This window comes from Drosophila mojavensis, unplaced genomic scaffold, assembly GCF_018153725.1.
Source record: "Drosophila mojavensis isolate 15081-1352.22 unplaced genomic scaffold, ASM1815372v1 contig_72, whole genome shotgun sequence".
In the NCBI taxonomy this organism is placed as follows: domain Eukaryota; kingdom Metazoa; phylum Arthropoda; class Insecta; order Diptera; family Drosophilidae; genus Drosophila; species Drosophila mojavensis.
In genome coordinates this window covers 2,293,720-2,310,982 of record NW_025318897.1, presented here as the reverse complement: position 1 = coordinate 2,310,982, position 17,263 = coordinate 2,293,720, and the positions used below count along the sequence as shown (strand labels likewise).

The following is a 17,263-nucleotide window of genomic DNA, read 5'->3' as shown; positions in this document are numbered from 1 at the left end:
AGTCAATTAAAAGAAAAAATTATATCAATGAAATAAAATTTGAAAATATTGTAAAATGCGAAAATTCAATTTATGCTATAAGAGACTCATGTGAGTCACATAATGAAACAAGTAAGAACGTTGCAGTCGGGCGTTACCGACTGCGGAATACTCTTTCACATCCCATCAACAATTTAGTAGTTAAGTTTCGCTCTAATACTGCAAAATTGAGGTCTCTGGCATCAATAGTGTCCTAAATATAGCAGACGTGGAAAAATTCAGCGCTCTAGCTGTAAAACTCTTGGAGATACCGTTTTATCCGATTTGGCGTAGATATATCCGCCAAAGCTGGTGATCTTGGGTGGTCGACGTGGACCTACATACCAAATTTCAGCTTTCTAGCTCTAACTAACATGATTTCTGGTATATCGGACAATGCATTTCCCTAGTGGGCGGATCGGGAAAATTTTAACACTATCAATCGGAAATATACGCGAGTATATGCTCCAAATTTCAAGTCTCTAGCTTCAATAACGCCGAATAGATTGCGATCATATGGACAAGACGGACATTGCATAAAACCAATATACTAATTCACTTTCGTGAATGAGTATAAAAAAAAAAAAGGCGGAGCGAATCCGAATAAAGCGAGATGAAGTAGTATGAATTCGAGAAGTGGGAAGGCAAAATAAAGAGAACGAGGCAAGATTAAGCAAGAGTAAAGTGAAGAGAGATAAAGCAAGTAGAAAATGAAGAAGCGCAAGATCCGATAACGAAGATGGAGATGGTAACGAAGAAAGTTGAGTGAAGGTAACGAAAGAAAATTAATCAAAAAAAAGTAAAAGTAAGGTAATGAAGATGAAATAAAGTAAGTTAAACTAACGGAAAACAAATTAAAAGCGGATAAAGAGAAGCAAAAGAGAATACAATAGGCTAAGATGAAATAAAGAGAATGAAATAAAAGTAAGTAGATTAAGACGAAATAAAGAGAAACAAAAGAGAATGACGAAAAAGATGAAGAGGAAATAAAGAGAATAAAATAAAGCTAGAATAAGTGAACAAAGGGTAGATTAAGAGGAAATGAAATGAAATAGAATAAGATGGTACAGGTACATGTGAGCGAAATTGTATAAGATAAGTAAAAAGAAAAAAAAAGAGAGATATATATATAAAAAAAAAAGAGTCAAAAGAAAAAAAACAGGGAAAACAAGTAAGAAGACTCTAGTCGAGACTGCTCGACTAGGAGATACCCTGAACCCTCTAATCTGATATTCTTATCAGTCTGCACTTCTTTTCGACACACATACATACACACACACGTATTAGAATGCGCTCTGCTAACTGCGCTTGGGCAGCGCTATAGTGTAGGTAACATTATAACAATTTATTTGTTGAATAATTTAATTTCTATACGTACAATCTTAATGAAAGTTTTAGGGCGTAATTATATGGTGAAAATGTATGTACCTTCCAAAGCACATGTCTCTAGTACTTGAAATACGCCTTTTACAAAGGTGATGGTGAGGGGGTGGATATAGGGGTGGGGGGTAAATTACAACAAAAATCGAAATTATATAAAATACATATAAGTCTACATTTAAAATTTGCAAGCTCTAGCTCTAAAGGTGTAGGAGATATAATTAAATAACTTGCTTTCGATAAAGTTTTTGATCGATAATAAAATATCGGGAGTAGTTATCGATATATAAAGAAAAACTTGATATGCGCGTGATATACACGGACCTAGGGAAAAAAAATTCAAGTCTCTAGCTCTTATATCTTCTGAAATCGACGCGTTCATACATACGGACGGACGGACGGACAGACAGACGGACAGGGCCAAATCGACTTAGCTCGTCGCCCTGATCAAGAATATATATACTTTGTGGGGTCTGCCACGCCTCCTTCTGCCTGTTACATACTTTTAACAAAACCATTATACCCTGATTTCCCATTTTCAATGGGTTCAGGGTATAAATATATATATAAGTTAAGACTTTCGACAATTTAAGGAGGCTGGAGAGTCCAGTCAGACATTCAAGGGGAGAACCTAACCAGTTGAACAGATTTAGTTCAGTTTATATTCGGACTAGAGAGAGTTTAGACCTATTGTTCCAATTTGTTATATATTCACAAGAACCCAACACAGCGTCCCCCAATCACTAGTACTCTAGTATGGGAGCGCTTAACTGGCGCCCGAGCAGGGACCCACATTCTTCACGGAAATAAAGGGAAATGGTGACGTGTCAATAATTCTATAAAACTAACTTATTAAAAAATAAATAGATAAAAAAGCAAGTACAAATAAATTGTTCCAATCCAATTGGACAATTGTTGGGAAAATTACGAAGTACTTCTGCGATTTGCCATAACATAATACAATAAATAACAACATAATTTCTAGCAAGTGTTGGTGCACTAGATAATTCTATAACATAAAAGAAATCGTGGCTAAATGGTGGTATTGGCAATACCTAGGTTCAAATCCGTTCCGAGACGAGGCTTAAAACGAAAATACAAGAAATTTGCAGGCATAATGGTGGTACGAGATTGATTCTCGTATCGAGGTTCAAATCCTTGCCGTAAGACAAATGTCATAAAAAAAATAAACGTCATAATTTCCACCTGTGTTGAATGATGGGTTTCCATATAAATTAAAAGAAACCTAGTGGTCAAAGTTAAGTTTAAAGCACTAAATATATAACAAAATTAAAAGGCAAGGAAAAAAGTAAAATAAATAAATAAATGAAACGAAAGTAAGAGAGAAACGAGATGATTGTGGAACCACCCTCACCTAAGTAGGTCTTACACCAAAAAGGATCCTGAGGGCTTCCCAAGCCATATAAAATAATAAAAACTGTTTGCCGGTTCGGTAACAAAAGATAATTTCAATTCAATGAAATAATATAAAAGAAATAATATTCCCGTCAACTATTTAAAAAAGGTGTTACGACCATGTGAGAGCATTACTAATATATTTATCTCCACAGGAAGCAATTCTACGAGACGATTATTAATATTTTCTTATATCCACTGGAAACGGTAAATAGCAGCAGCTTGGAAACAATGAAAAGCTGATTTAATGTAGAAAATTAGATCGATAACATAGTAGGCATCGAATTGAATAGTAAGTAAGTTCTCCGACATTGAAATAATTTACTTTTTTCTCCGCCCCAACCCCAAATAAAAAAAAAAATTTTTTTTTAATTTTTAATTTATAAAAAATTTCAAAAAAAAAAAAATTTTTAAAAAATTCTTAAAAAGTTTATAAAATAAAAAAAAAAAATAGTAATCAAATAAAAATAATTTAATAATAAAAATAATAATAATAAAAATAAGAATAACAAGTAAAACGTCTTTTGAATAGCTAAGTTTCGCTCTAATACTGTAGAATATACAGGTTTTTCCGATTTCCCCGCCCCACCACTTTGGGCGTAGACTTCTTTTTGGTCAGTTTTTAGAAAGAGATAACGGTACCCTAACTGCAAAGTTTGAATGCTTAACCTCAAAAAATGTGAAAATTACAGGGTATTTTTCGATATGCCACGCCCCCTAAAGAGGCGTAAAAAATTATTTTCGGGGAATCGAAAGATGGAGGCTACCAGTAACTCAACTTTCCAAATTTAAAGCTTCTAGCTATTATACTTTAGGAGATATAAACTTTTGCGGTTTGCCACGCCCCCTGTGGGCGGACGTATATCCGACAAAACTTTTTGGTCTTGGGTGATCAGTCCGAGTATATATACAAAATTTGAGGTCTCTGCCATCAATAGTGTCCTAAATATAGCAGAATTTAAAAAATCACTATATCTTCAGGTCCGATTTGCCACGCCCCTAATGGGCGTGGACATATATTTTTGTCATTAGACTCTATAGAACCATAACATTAGCTGACGTGGAAAATTTCATTTTTTAATTTTTTTTTTTTTTTATTTTTTTTTTTTTAATTTTTATATATTTTTTTTTTATTTTTTTTTGCTTTTTTTTTATTTTTTTTTTTTTTTTTTATTTTTTTTTTTTTTTTTTTTTTTTTTTTTTTTATTTTTTTTTTTTTTTTTTATTTTTTTTATTTTTTTTTTTTTTTTTTTTTTTTTGGTTTTCCCAATTCGCGTTTTGGAATTTTTTAAATTTTAAATAAATTTTAAATAATTATTATAATTAATATTTTTTTTTTAAATTTAAAATTTTTAGTTTAAAAAGGGTAAAAATTTTATTTTAAAGAAAGAGGGAGAAGGAGAGAGAGGAAGAAAAAAAGAAAAAACAAAAAAAAAAAAAAAAAAAAAAATTAATTTTTTTTTTTTTATAAAAAAAAAAAATAATATAAAAAAAAAATAAATATAATAATAATAATAGAATAAAATAATAAGTAAAGAAAAAAATAAAGGAACGTAAGAAGGGGTGAGCGCGGCAATAACTGTGTTAGCCGATCAATTTTTGAGTCTTAAGGAAGATTTGAAGCAATTGAATAGGAAAGTGGATCGTTTGGAAAAGGAGGATACTAATCAGACTCTCATAGAGGAACAAACCTCATTGGCCCGTCCACGTTCAGAGCTTGAATTAAATGAAATTTCGTCATTGCCGGACTGTGTTAAAGTGTTGCCCACATTTGAGGGAAACCCTTCACAATATGCCTCGTGGGTAAACAGGATCGAGTCCGTACTTGAAGATTATTCTATTATCAAGGAAAGACCTCTACATCGCTCAATAATTTTACATATACGAGGAAAAGTAATTGGAATTGAAAATGATTCAAGGCAACAACGACTTGGAAACCTACTATAAGCAAGTTAATAGTCAGTTTTCTTAAATTGTACAGGCCTTAAAGGCAAGCGAACAACGAGTCGTAGTATTGTCCACATTAATAGAATCATATAGAGATAGATGTTTTCATAAGGGGACTAAACGGTGACCTACCGAGGATGTTAACAGTTAGCAAACCTAAAAATTTACCGGAAGCTTATGCCATTTGTGTGAATTTACAGAATATTTCATTAAGAAGTACAAGGGACATATATGTCTCGTGGAATTAATGATTATCAACAAAACAAAAACTGAAAAAATTCTTCATAAATCAGACTTAAGAAAATAGGAAAAAAAAAAAAAAGAAGAAGAAATGCACATTTAATTATATTGTACTAATCCTCTTTTAACTTCCTTGACTTCCTAGCACCCAAAGCACATTTAATTATATTGCAATAATCCTCTTTTAGCTTCATTAAATTCCTTAGCACCCATAGCATCCACAGCATTTTATACGTGGTATATCCTTCCTAGTTTCGATCATTCATGGTAATAGGGATTTCTGAGATGCCAGAGGGAATGAAATAAATGCGCTTACAATGTTGGATGTATTGTCATAACCACAAATGAATACTAAATAAATGGAACTATGAATGTTTTGAATTAACTTGAAGGTGGATATCGATGGCCCTCTTTATGCTAATTTATGGACTCTGGAACTATCGACTATGGATAATAAATTTATATTGGATAAATATCATTATATTGGGCAATCTATATTGGATAATTATCATTATATTGGACAATTTATATTGGATGAATATCGTTATAATGGACATATGCACCCTGATCTGCGGGACGCAGATATTTAGATGGGGAAGAGTTAAGACTTTCGACAATCTAAGGAGGCTGGAGAGTCCAGTCAGACATTCAAGGGGAGAACCTAACCAGTTGAACAGATTTAGTTCAGTTTATATTCGGACTAGAGAGAGTTTATACCTATTGCTCCAAATTATATAAAATATATTATTTCATTGAATACAAAGTTGTTATATATTCACAAGAACCCAACACAGCGTCCCCCAATCACTAGTACTCTAGTATGGGAGCGCTTAACTTATATATATATATAAACAAGTAGGAAGACTCTAGTCGAGACTGCTCGACTAGGAGATACCCCGAACCCTCTAATCTGATATTCTAATCAGTCTGCACTTCTTTTCGACACACATACATACACATGCACGTATTAGAACGCGCTCTGCTAACTGCGCAGTAAGCAGCGACTGCGCTTGGGCTGCGCTGTAGTGTGGGCAACATTATAAGAATTTATTTGTTGAATAATTTAATTTCTAGACGTATAATCCTAATGAAACTTTCAGGGCGTAATCATATGGTGAAAATGTGTGTACATTCTAAAGCACAGGGGTCTAGTACTTGACATACGCCTTTTACAAAGGTCTGCCACGCCTCCTTCTGCCTGTTACATACTTAAAAAAAAAAAACATTATACCCTGATTTCCCATTTTCACTGGGTTCAGGGTATAAAAAAATGAAAAGGAGAGAAACAAATAAATAGAATAGCGGTAACGGAATAAGATTTGAATAAACTGAGAGGACTAAATAAACATTTAAGATGGAAGACGCCGAATATCATAGCCCAGTATTGAGCGTCGGGTGGATTTACCAGCGGTGTAAGGATGAGCTAATCACAATAGCTCTCGAGTTCGGCCTGGATGGTGAAGGGCGAGTAGAGGATCTGAGGAAAAGACTCTCTACGCTCATACAAAGCAACAATTAGTCGGCGGAGGCCAAAGCGTTTCGCGAAGGGGTCTGAGTTCACTCTAGGAGGCGCTGCGCCAAGCATGGGCAGCCGAGATTACCAGAAATCGGAGCCGGATTTACGAAAGGTCCAGGATGGTCCCGTGGTCATGGTCCCGTTCAGACATAGTCCTTGAAACTGAGGGTGCCCATGGTGAACAGCGCGGCGGCTCGGCGTCATGAAGAGCGGAAGGAGCTCAGCGACGCTGGAGAGGATGAGGCGCTATCGACGTCTGCGAAGACTGGTCGACAAGTCCCCGCGTCCACGATCCCGTCGGAGAGGTCCCCGCCCTGGGGGGTCGCCGAGCAAGTTCGTAAATGGGGTATGCGGTATGATGGCCGAACGGACCCGTTAGACTTCGTGGAGATCGTGGAGGAAAGAGCGATCACTTACGGCATCGAGCTGGATCGGATGCCACGGGCGATGAGCGAGGTATTCGCGGATAAGGCGGCGAAATGGTTCTTGACCGGCGGGTTGAGGGATTCATCGTGGGCCGATTTCAGGAGGGAATTTTTGGATTTCTTCCTCCCCGTATTTCAAGCGCTTAGAGGACCAAATAAGGTCGCGCCATCAAAAAGAAGGAGAAAATTTCAAAGACTACCTGATCGAACTTAGGTTGTTGATGCGGCAGGCACGATACAGAACGGCACAGGAGCTGTATCGAGCCTATGAGAACGCTGCCCCAGACTATCGGTTATACGTGAGGCGTCATGAGTTTGCCACACTGACGCAACTCACGCAGATGGCAGCCGAATCCGAAAATGTTCAAGGACAGAGGAGGGAACAGGACAGAGAGGCTGCAGCGAGCAGAACGAAGGCTGCATGGTCGAAGCCGGCCGAAAATCGACCGAACATCCCTTTCCACACACAGACGCCGGGACCCCAAACTAGAGGTCTGGCGGCAGGAGCAGCGGTGACGCCCGCGGCGACATCTCAAGAGGCTGTCCACCGTTTGATGGCAAAGGAGACTGAGCCCGGAATGGGAACAGGACGAACGTGCTATCGATGTAGATAAGTAGGCCATTTCGCACGCGAATGCCAAAGCGGACAGGCGCCGTCTTGTTGCCGATGCGGAAGGAAAGGGAAAAGCACGCGGGAATGCTGCGAGCGCGACGACGCGGGAAACGGGACGGGGCGCCCCCTGCTGGAGCGGGGCGGCGCCGCCTAGACAGCAAAGATGAGGCGAAGAATCCTCTTTCAGTGGAGGAGGGGAGGATCGTCACGGCGGTGGCTATTGGGGGTCGAGCGATGACGGCCACAATCGACACCGGGGCCACACACAGTTGCATAAGCGAAGACTGTGTGCGCCGGCAGGCGATTCGAGGCGAAATCCAGGAGATGCAGTCATGGAAGTGAGTCTCGCAGGAAAGGTTGTAAAAATAACATTGCTCGTCATGCCGGCGATGCTGGACCACCTTATCTTGGGAATGGACTTCTTATGCGCTATAGACACCACGTTGTATTGTGGCAACGCAGCGCTCACCATGAGGATGAAAGAGGAGCCGAACGAGGAAGCGTCCTTGAGAAGCGTGCCAAATATATCGATAGAGAGCGACCGGTCTGGAGGTCCGAAATCGCTTGCTCGACCAACGGTTCGTGGACAAGAACGGAAGAGAGGCCCCGAGGCACCGTGTTGGTCCCCGACGCAGAAAGGTGGCGCGGCGTCAGCGGGCAGAGGATTGCCGGTCGATGAGCAGAACACGTCGAAGAGGGGCGGGCCGCCCGCCCAGTCGATCAAGAGATGTCGCAAGACGCCGAAGGAAGAACTCGGGAAGTGTCCTCAGCTAGCGAGGACGAAGGATCGGGAAGAAGGGCCGGAGGAGTGTCCCCCGGAAGCTAAGTTGGTGGGATTGGAGGCGGAGGGCGTCGGTGAAATTCGGAGTAGCCAGTCACCGCGGAGTCCAATAGGCCAAGAAGAGGACGAGGAGAATGCAGAGTCTTCCCCGACGACACAAGGTGGCCGGAGGACCTGGAGGACGAGCTGAAAGAGTTCCTGGAAGCGGAGCTGGCGCTTTTCGAGGGACTGGACGGAGTGTCAAAATCGCCGAGCATAGCATAAGGATGCGGGATGATAAGCCTCTTAAGCAAAGATATTATCCCAAGAATCCGGATATGAGGAGAGTGATCGACGAACAGGTAGACGAGTTGATTCGAGCTGGAGCTATCGAGCCTTCGCGAAGTCCGCATAGTGCGCCCATCGTCTTAGTAAAGCAGAAGACCGGAGATTGTCGCATGTGTGTGGACTACCGACAGCTAAATGCACACTGGCACATACTGGCAGATCCCCATGGCGGCGGACAGCAGCGAATGCAGGGCGTTCACGGTCCCGGGGAGAGGACTATTCCAATGGTGAGTGATGCCATTCGGTTTACATTAAGCAGGCGCTACGTTCCAGAGAGCGTTGGACACAGTAATAGGACCAGGACATGGAGCCGCACGCTTTTGCGTATTTAGATGACATTGTGGTGATCGGCGACACGAAAGCGCAGCATGTGGAGAACTTGAGGGAGGTCTTCCGCCGATTGAGGAAAGCCAACCTTCGAATAAACCGGAAGAAATGTAGTTTCTTCAGAAAAAGGTTGGTCTATCTCGGACATGTCATCAGCGAAAAAGGGATATGCACGGATCCCGCAAAGGTCGGGGCGATCCGCCGTTTTCCGGCACTCTCGACCCTCAAGGAGTTACGACAGTGTCTGGGAATGGCATCGTGGCACGGGCGATTTGTATCGAACTTTGCGTCGATGGTGGGCCAATGACGAGACTCCTTAAGAAGGGCCAGACTCCCTCCTCCCTCCCTCTCCTCCTGGAGTGTGGAGCGACGAGCAGGAGGAATCATTGAAGAAACTCAAAGAAAGTATCACGACTGCGCCAGTGTTGGCGTGTCCCGACTTTTCGGCGAGGTTCGTACCACAGACGGACGCCAGCTTGGGTGCGCGGTGCTCACGCAAGAGGTCGAAGGCGAGGAAAAGGTGATTGCATACGCTAGTATGGAGTGCTTCGCGATTGTCTGGGCGATCAAGAAGATGCGGTGTTATCTCGAGGGCTATCGATTTGAGGTGATTACAGACCACTTGGCGTTGAAGTGGCTCAACTCAATAGAGAGCCACACGGGGAGGATCGCGAGGTGGGCACTGGAGCTACAACAATTTCAGTTCGACATCCGCTATCGACGAGGGAAATTGAATGTTGTGGCCGACGCACTCTCTCGACAACCTGTGGAAAGCTGCCAGCGAATGATGGAGGCCACTCCCCCTTGCAAGTGGATAACAAGAATGTGTGGGAGGATCAAAGAGGATCCAGAGAAATTCAAGGATTACGTTGAGGAGAACGGACAGCTGTACCGTAACCTTGGCCACCGGATGGACGATGAGGATTATATTCCCTGGAAATTGTGCGTCCCAACTCACCAGCGGAAAAGAGTGCTGCAAGAATGCTCCCACGGCGGGATGCGGTTACAGGTTACTGCCCCGTACTCCCCGCAGGAAAATCCTACCGAGAGTACGAACCGCACCGTCAAGACGATGATGACCCAGTACATCGAGGGGCACCAGAGCTCGTGGGATGTGCTGTTGCCGGAGATATCACTAACGATCAATTCTAGTGTCGCAGATTCTACCGAATTCACGTCTGCGTTCTTGATGATGGGTAAAGAGCCTCGGCTCCCGTCTGCTCTCTACGACGAGGTTACTCCCAGGTCGGCAACGAGGGAAGTCGACTTAACAACAAGGAAAGAAACGATGAAAGAAATCTTCGAAGTGGTCCGTAACAATTTACAAAAGGCATCGAAGGCCCAGGGCAGGTATTACAGCCTGCGTCGGCGAGAGTGGAGGCCCGCGCTAGGGTCGATGGTTCCGCTGCGACAGCACCAGCTGTCCAGCGTAACGGAGGGCTTCGCAGCGAAATTGGCGCCCAAGTTCGATGGCCCCTACAGGGTCGTCCACTTCATTTCTCCCAACGTGGTGCGGCTCGCTCGAGCGGGCGATCGTAGGAGGGTGACCAACCTTTCCCAGCTTAAGCCTTTCTACACTGAGGAGGAAGAGACCAGCGGAACGGCGTTGAGGAGCGAAACAGAGGAGGGGGAAGGTGGTTATTAGCACCGACGAGGAGTGCGAAGAGCCACGGGCTACGCCGGTGCGCCTGGAGGACGGATGGAGAAGAGACGTTCCCCCAAGGATCGCCGTGTGAGGAACAGCCGAATACCGATCGAATCCACTCCATCCACCACTCCACGATGGACGTCTCGGTGGCTTTAGAAGATATGATCATGGTGTTAAGGGGAAACTTCACGACAATGTACTTGCAAATGCCCGGAGTGCAGCGGACTGCACCGCATGTGGAGGAGCAAACTTCCCTTCCCGGTTCGCCGACCCCATCACAGCCGAAAAGCCACGATATTTCGACGGATGAGGAGTCGGAGAGATGGGCCAGCCAGACGCCATGGACTGCCAGCGAGGGGGAGGACGAGTCTGCTGCAAGAGAGGTCCCCGACCAGCTCTCGTCACGCGGGGTAGGAAGCGGCAGGGAGCACTGTCCCTCCGTCCCCAATCCTACCCCAGGAGTCGTGGCGCGAGCGGAGGCCGGAGAGCCAGAGGAGCTGTGGACAAGAAGAGGCAACCGATGCGATTACGTGGAGCCAAAGCCGACTCCGAAACGCCCGTTGGAGAACGACGCTGATGACAATCGCCGCTGCGATTCCACGCGAGTCGCGTTTCGCTACACTCCCGTGGGCCGTGGAGAATAGGCGTCGACTGGCAGAGCCAGTCTATCGGTCAGAGCGGCCGAGTGGACGGCCTTGGGCGGACCGCCGAGACCGGTATGCTAGATCCCACGCATGCCCGAACGTCGCTGGAACATCAAGCTATGGTGAGACCACTCGACGGAGGAGACTGGCGAGTTTCGCTGAGTCGCAATCGAAGTGGCGAAAGCTGGACGATTCCCGCATGGGTGGATCAAACCACAAGAGAGAGGTCGATGACGTCCTCGAAGGGTGGCTGTCGGACGAGTCGTCCTGGTCGAGCGTCGAAGATGGGGCAGAGCGAGAGGCGCTCCCCTTCGTCCCGTGGAATTGGACAGTGCGTCCGGCTGGCACTATTTTGACAAAGGAGGCTGTCGAGTTAATAAAGAGAGAAGCTGGCGCCTGCAGCCGACGACTTCGCCGCACGCGCTTCAAGGTGTTATCGGAGGACAGCGTTTACAATGTCACGGTGGCGGCCACAGGAGCCGTAGTCGTCTCCTTATTAAGTAAGGGAGGGGGGGTGTGAGGCGGATCGCCGATCACCGCCTTATAAGATTAACCGATAAGGGAAAATAGATTTTTGAGTTGAATTAATTAATATGGAACATGAAATATTGATTTGGATTTATATAAGATTAATCAATAAGTGAAAATAGATTTTTGAGTTGAATTAATTAATATGAAACATAAAATATTAAATTGGATTTACAGATTTTTATACCCTGAACCCATTGAAAATGGGAAATCAGGGTATAATGGTTTTGTTAAAAGTATGTAACAGGCAGAAGGAATCGTGGCAGACCCCACAAACTATATATATTCTTGATCAGGGCAATGATCTGAGTCGATTTGGCTCTGTCCGTCTGTTTGTCCGTCCGTCCGTCCGTATGTATGAACGCGTCGATCTCAGAAGATATAAGAGCTAGAGACTTGAAATTTTTATACTCATTCACGAAAGTGAATCAGTATATTGGTTTTGTGCAATGTCCGTCTTGCTGTCCGTCCGTCTGTCCGTCTGTCCGTCCGTCCGTCTGTCCGTATGAACGTAATCTATTTCGGCGCTATTGAAGCTAGAGACTTGAAATTTGGAACACATACTCGTGTATATATCCGATCTATAAAGTGTTAAAATTTTCCCGATCCGCCCACTAGGGGCGTGGCAAATCGGAAAATGCATTTTCCGATATACCAGAAATCATGTTTGTTGAAGAGCTAGAAAGCTGAAATTCGGTATGTAGGTCCGCGTTGACCACCCAAGATCGAGTTATGGCGGATATATCTACGCCCATTGGGGGCGTGGCAAATCGGATAAAACTGTATCTCCTAAAGTTGTAAACCTAGAATGCTGAAATTTTGCACGTCAGCTCATGGTATGATTCTATAAAGTCTAAAGATAAAATTATAAGTCTACGCCCATTGGGGGCGTGGCAAATCGGACCTGAAGATATAGTCATTTTTTAAATTCTCCTATATTTTGGACACTATTGATGGCAGAGACCTCAAATTTTGTATATATACTCGGACTGATCACCCAAGACCAAAAAGTTTTGTCGGATATATGTCCGCCCACAGGGGGCGTGGCAAACCGCAAATGTTTATATCTCCTAAAGTATAATAGCTAGAAGCTTCAAATTTGGATAGTTGAGTTACTGGTAGCCTCCTCTATCGATTCCCCAAAAATAATTTTTACGCCTCTTTAGGGGCGTGGCATATCGAAAAATACCCTGTAATTTTCACATTTTTTGAGGGTAAGCATTCAAACTTTGCAGTTAGGGTACCGTTATCTCTTTCTAAAAACTGACCAAAAATGAAGTGTCTACGCCCAGTTGGGGCGTGGCAAATCGGAAAACCCTGTATATTCTACAGTATTAGAGCGAAACTTAACTACTAAATTGTTGATGGGATGTGAATGAGTACTCCGCAGTCGGTAACGCCCGACTGCAACGTTCTTACTTGTTTTTCCTAGGTCCGTGTATATCACGCGCATATCATGTTTTTCTTTAAATATCGATAACAAATCTCTATATTTTATTATCGATTAAAAACCTTATCGAAAGCTAGATATTTAATTATATCTCCTACACCTTTAGAGCTAGAGCTTCGAAATTTTAAATGTAGACTTATATATATTTAATACAATTTCGATTTTTGTTAAAATTTACCCCCCACTTCTATTTTCACCCCATCACCCACACCTTTGTAAAAAGCGTATTTCGAGTACTAGAGACTTGTGCTTTAGAATGTACATAGCGTATAGATATATTCGATCGTATGTGTTCATATATATGCGATCTTGGGTGTGCATATATGTGCATAAATATATGCGAGAAGAAGTGAGTGTAAACACATTGGTGTATACGAGTATGCGGGCATAGGTATATGTATATGCGCGGTCAAAAGTAGACATATATTTACGCAGAGTGGTGTGCGTTGGATTAACCGTTCGGCCAGAGAGCGGCTTAACGACGCAAGGGCCATAAAATCTGAGCGCACAGTGGGACGAGTGCAGCGGATACCAAGGTGAAAACATAGTCATGTGAGCGTGTATGAGCGTATAGGCGAGTGAGAGAAAGAGGGTGAGGGTCAACTTTTGGCCGTTTGTCCGTTACATGGGCTCGCTGCACCCTACGTAGGGCATATTCGACATGTTGGTATGAAAACGCGTTTTACTGAGATTTGTCCGTTTTTGGTGGCCTGGGCCCACTATGCAGCTCGAATACTATAGTTTGTTCGCCCGTTGCATTATTTCGTGATACCCTACCTAGGGCATATCCGACCCAAAATAAAATAAAATAAAATGAAATAAAATAAATTAAAAATGATATATAACAAGTAAACAAGGCGGAGCGAATCGGAATAAAGCAAGGTGAAGTAGTATGAATTCAAGAAGTGGGAAGGCAAAATAAAGAGAACGAAGCAAGGTTTAGCAAGAGTAAAGTGAAGAGAGATAAAACAAGTAGAAAATGAAAACGGGCAAGATCCGATAATGAAGATGGAATAAAGTAAGTTAAAATAACGGAAAATAAATGAAAAGCAAATAAAGAGAAACGAAAAGAAGATGAAATAAAGTCAGTTAAACGAACACAAATAAATTAAAAGCGAATGAAGAGAAACGAAAAGGAATGAAATAGGTTAAGAGAGGGGAAAAAAAACAAGAAAAAAAATAAAAATAAAATAAAATAAAATAAAATAAGACAAAAGCAAGTAGATTAAGACGAGATAAAGAGAAGCAAAAGAGAATGCAATAGGTTAAGATGAAATAAAATTTAAAAAAATAAAAAAATAATAATAATAATAAAATAATAATAAAAATAAAAATAAAACAAAAGTAAATAGATCAAGACGGAATAAAGAAAACAAAAGAGAATAACGAAATAGAATAAGAGGAAATAAAAAGATGTAACGAACCTTCGGTTTATCCCGAGTCTAAGCTGGGCTAGTTTCAGCTGACTATGGATTCGTTGCCAACAAATTTATTTGTTGAAGCCCCTGCGATAATTAATTAGTCTTGTGGTTTAGGTTTTATAGCGCAATGGTATATTTTCTTAAATAAATATGAAATGTACACGTCACTTATGTAAATGTATGCTGGCTCGCTGGTTTGCTTAGCGACGCACACCTACTGAGCGCTTGTTCAACGCACTCCGGCTGGGAGAGTGTTGTGCTAAACACGCTAGCTCACCGTAAGGATTTGAGAAACGCCAGGATCTGGATCTGTAAGCTCTGGCGGTTCGCCAGCTATGCCGATCTCTCCTACTATCTCGCTCACTCACAGCACAACACTAGCTTCGTTCACTCACAAGCACTTCTCTTACGCACGGCTACGCGAACTCACCCAGGTGTGCAGGCCTCGCTTACGTTGCTGATATGCACCGATGTCCTGATCGGCGCCTGCTGATGATCTGCAAGGATTCCCACTGGATATCCTTGCTGTTCCCACGATGTCCTTGCTGTTCCCACGATGTCCTGGGAGTCCTGATTTACCACTCGCGTTGACTTTCACTTGACTTTCTTCACGCACTTTCACTATATAGCTTCTCACCGGTATATTTTCGACTTCTTTTTTGACTCCTTTTGACTTCTTTTGACTTCTCGTATGGAGCTGCTGGTGGCCTTTTATACCCCAGCCACAGGCCCTGCTTCGTGTGGTAACGGGGCCTGTTCGGCTCTGGAGCGGGGCCTTCCTGCTTCTCGTGCCCATAAAAACGGTAAAGTGGCGTGATCTGGGTGACGCCACTTTCCCACCAAATTGCGTGGCAGCCTCCCATTGGCCGAAGTACCGTTGTTGCCATGCGAGTGAAAACGTCCACTGCTATCACCCGGCCCGAACGGCACCTCGGCTAACGGTCATCGATGATCGTCGTGCGTGCGACGCGAACCCATTGCTGAATCTGTAGGAGCGAAAGAGCCCGCCTCTAACAGGACTTTGACCCCCCTTCCAGTGCGAGGGTCGCTCCTACAGTATTCGCGTCGCTGTGTGGAGCAACATGTATATGCACGTATATGCATATAAACGCACAGCAAATACATACGTTTATATACATTAATACGTGCATACCTATATTGCTCCTCACACTCCCCTCTTCCTTCGGGAAAACACGAGACCATCGTGTTTGAATTTGGCGCCCGCCTCCGCTGCGCTGCTCCGTTTTGCGTCGCTCCATCCCTCGATGCTCCATTTTGCGCTGATCGCTGCTGTTAACGCTCTGTTAATGTTAACAGCTGTATTTTCCCCTTACCGCTGGCAATGCTGCACTCTGCCGGTAAGTGAATGGGGCTAATATTTTTATAAGTCTCGACAAAACCTTAATAAAAATATTGTTTTTCAGGTTGGGCATCTTTTCCTCTATGCCCCTTGACCTGATGGCCTGCCGCTGTAGCATAGGCCTCTGGGGTGGTGGCGGCGCTGGCACCGACACCTGGCGTTGTAACGCTGGCCGGGCGGGCAGTCGGATCGGCCGCCACTCCTCGTCGGCGTCCATCGACGTCTCCGGTGGCGTGGGCGGCGGCGCGGTCGCCTGTGGCGGCGTCGTCTGTGGTGGCGTCTCCTGTGGTATGGGCGGCGGCGGTGTCGCCTGTTGCGGCGTCGCCTGTGGTGGCGTCTCTGGAGGCGAAACTTCTTCCAATATGAACCCCGCGGGCTTCGTGGTGAGGGGTTCGCTCCAAGTTATGACAAACTCGGCGCGATGCTCCAAGCGACCCCCCACCACCTTTCCAGCGTAGCTGGCACTTACCCGCGGAGGTTCTGGCGTTTCTCCCTCCTCCGAATCGGAGATCACTATTGTCTCATCCTGCTCGCCCACCTCGTCCTCGTCGCTGTCGATTATAATGATGGGCTGCTCTTCTTCTTCTTCTTCGCTGCTCTGCAGCGCTCGGTGGGGCGTGGGCGGACGCGGTGGGCGCCATAACGGGCGCGTTGGCGAATATCGGCCGTTGCGGACGTAGTCGCTGACCAGCGACTCGTCCCACCGCTCCTCCTCCTGCCGCTCCTCCCAGGCTGCGCCACTGGCGAGGTCACCGGTGACCATACCCTGTCCTCTTTTTCACTGGTCCAGCTACCTGGCGACCACGAGCCATCCGTGGCCACGCTCTCCTCCTCGCTGGTTGACGGCTCCAACTCCAAATACGGCCGATGGCGTCGTAGCCGTCTCTTCGGCTGCCGGTGTGGGTGAAACGGCAGTCTCACCGGCGGCAGCCGCGTTTTACTCCTGCGCGCTCGTGGTCTGGACACCGGTGTGTCCACCCTGCTCGCTCCTCGTGCCGCTCCAGCGTAGTCGCTGGCCAGCAACCGAGGATCAGCAGGGTGTACCCGGCCGATGCCCAGATCGAGATTCTCTTTCGCATGCATGCATACATAGCCCTTCGGTGGCCGAACAAATGCAAGCTCTTCTGCTGCGTTGCATTGTTGTTGGCCGTTTTATGTATCTCTTTGGTAGTGATCGTTTTATATGTCGCTGTGTATTTTGTTGTTGGCTGTTTTAGATGTC

General features: G+C 44.4%; 1 protein-coding gene across 1 annotated transcript; it reads right to left on the bottom strand.

Moving 5' to 3' along the window:
* Nucleotides 1-11,490: 11,490 nt before the first annotated feature.
* LOC122757420 (serine/arginine repetitive matrix protein 1-like) lies at nucleotides 11,491-17,124 on the bottom strand. Its single transcript, XM_044009383.1, has 3 exons — nucleotides 16,836-17,124; nucleotides 16,137-16,773; nucleotides 11,491-11,629 (listed from the first exon to the last, which is right to left on the bottom strand). Exons 1-3 carry the CDS (start codon nucleotides 17,122-17,124, stop codon nucleotides 11,491-11,493), a joined length of 1,065 nt encoding a protein of 354 aa, XP_043865318.1.
* Nucleotides 17,125-17,263: the final 139 nt, after the last annotated feature.

Bases quoted from the DNA above. Each gene is read 5' to 3' on its own strand.
- LOC122757420 (XM_044009383.1), bottom strand. From the start codon at position 17,124: ATGCATGCGAAAGAGAATCTCGATCTGGGCATCGGCCGGGTACACCCT. The intron at 16,774-16,835 runs GTAGCTGGACCA...CCAGTGGCGCAG, and splicing joins GGATGGCTCGTGGTCGCCAG to CCTGGGAGGAGCGGCAGGAG. The intron at 11,630-16,136 runs GTCAAGGGGCAT...TTGTCAAAATAG, and splicing joins CTACAGCGGCAGGCCATCAG to TGCCAGCCGGACGCACTGTC.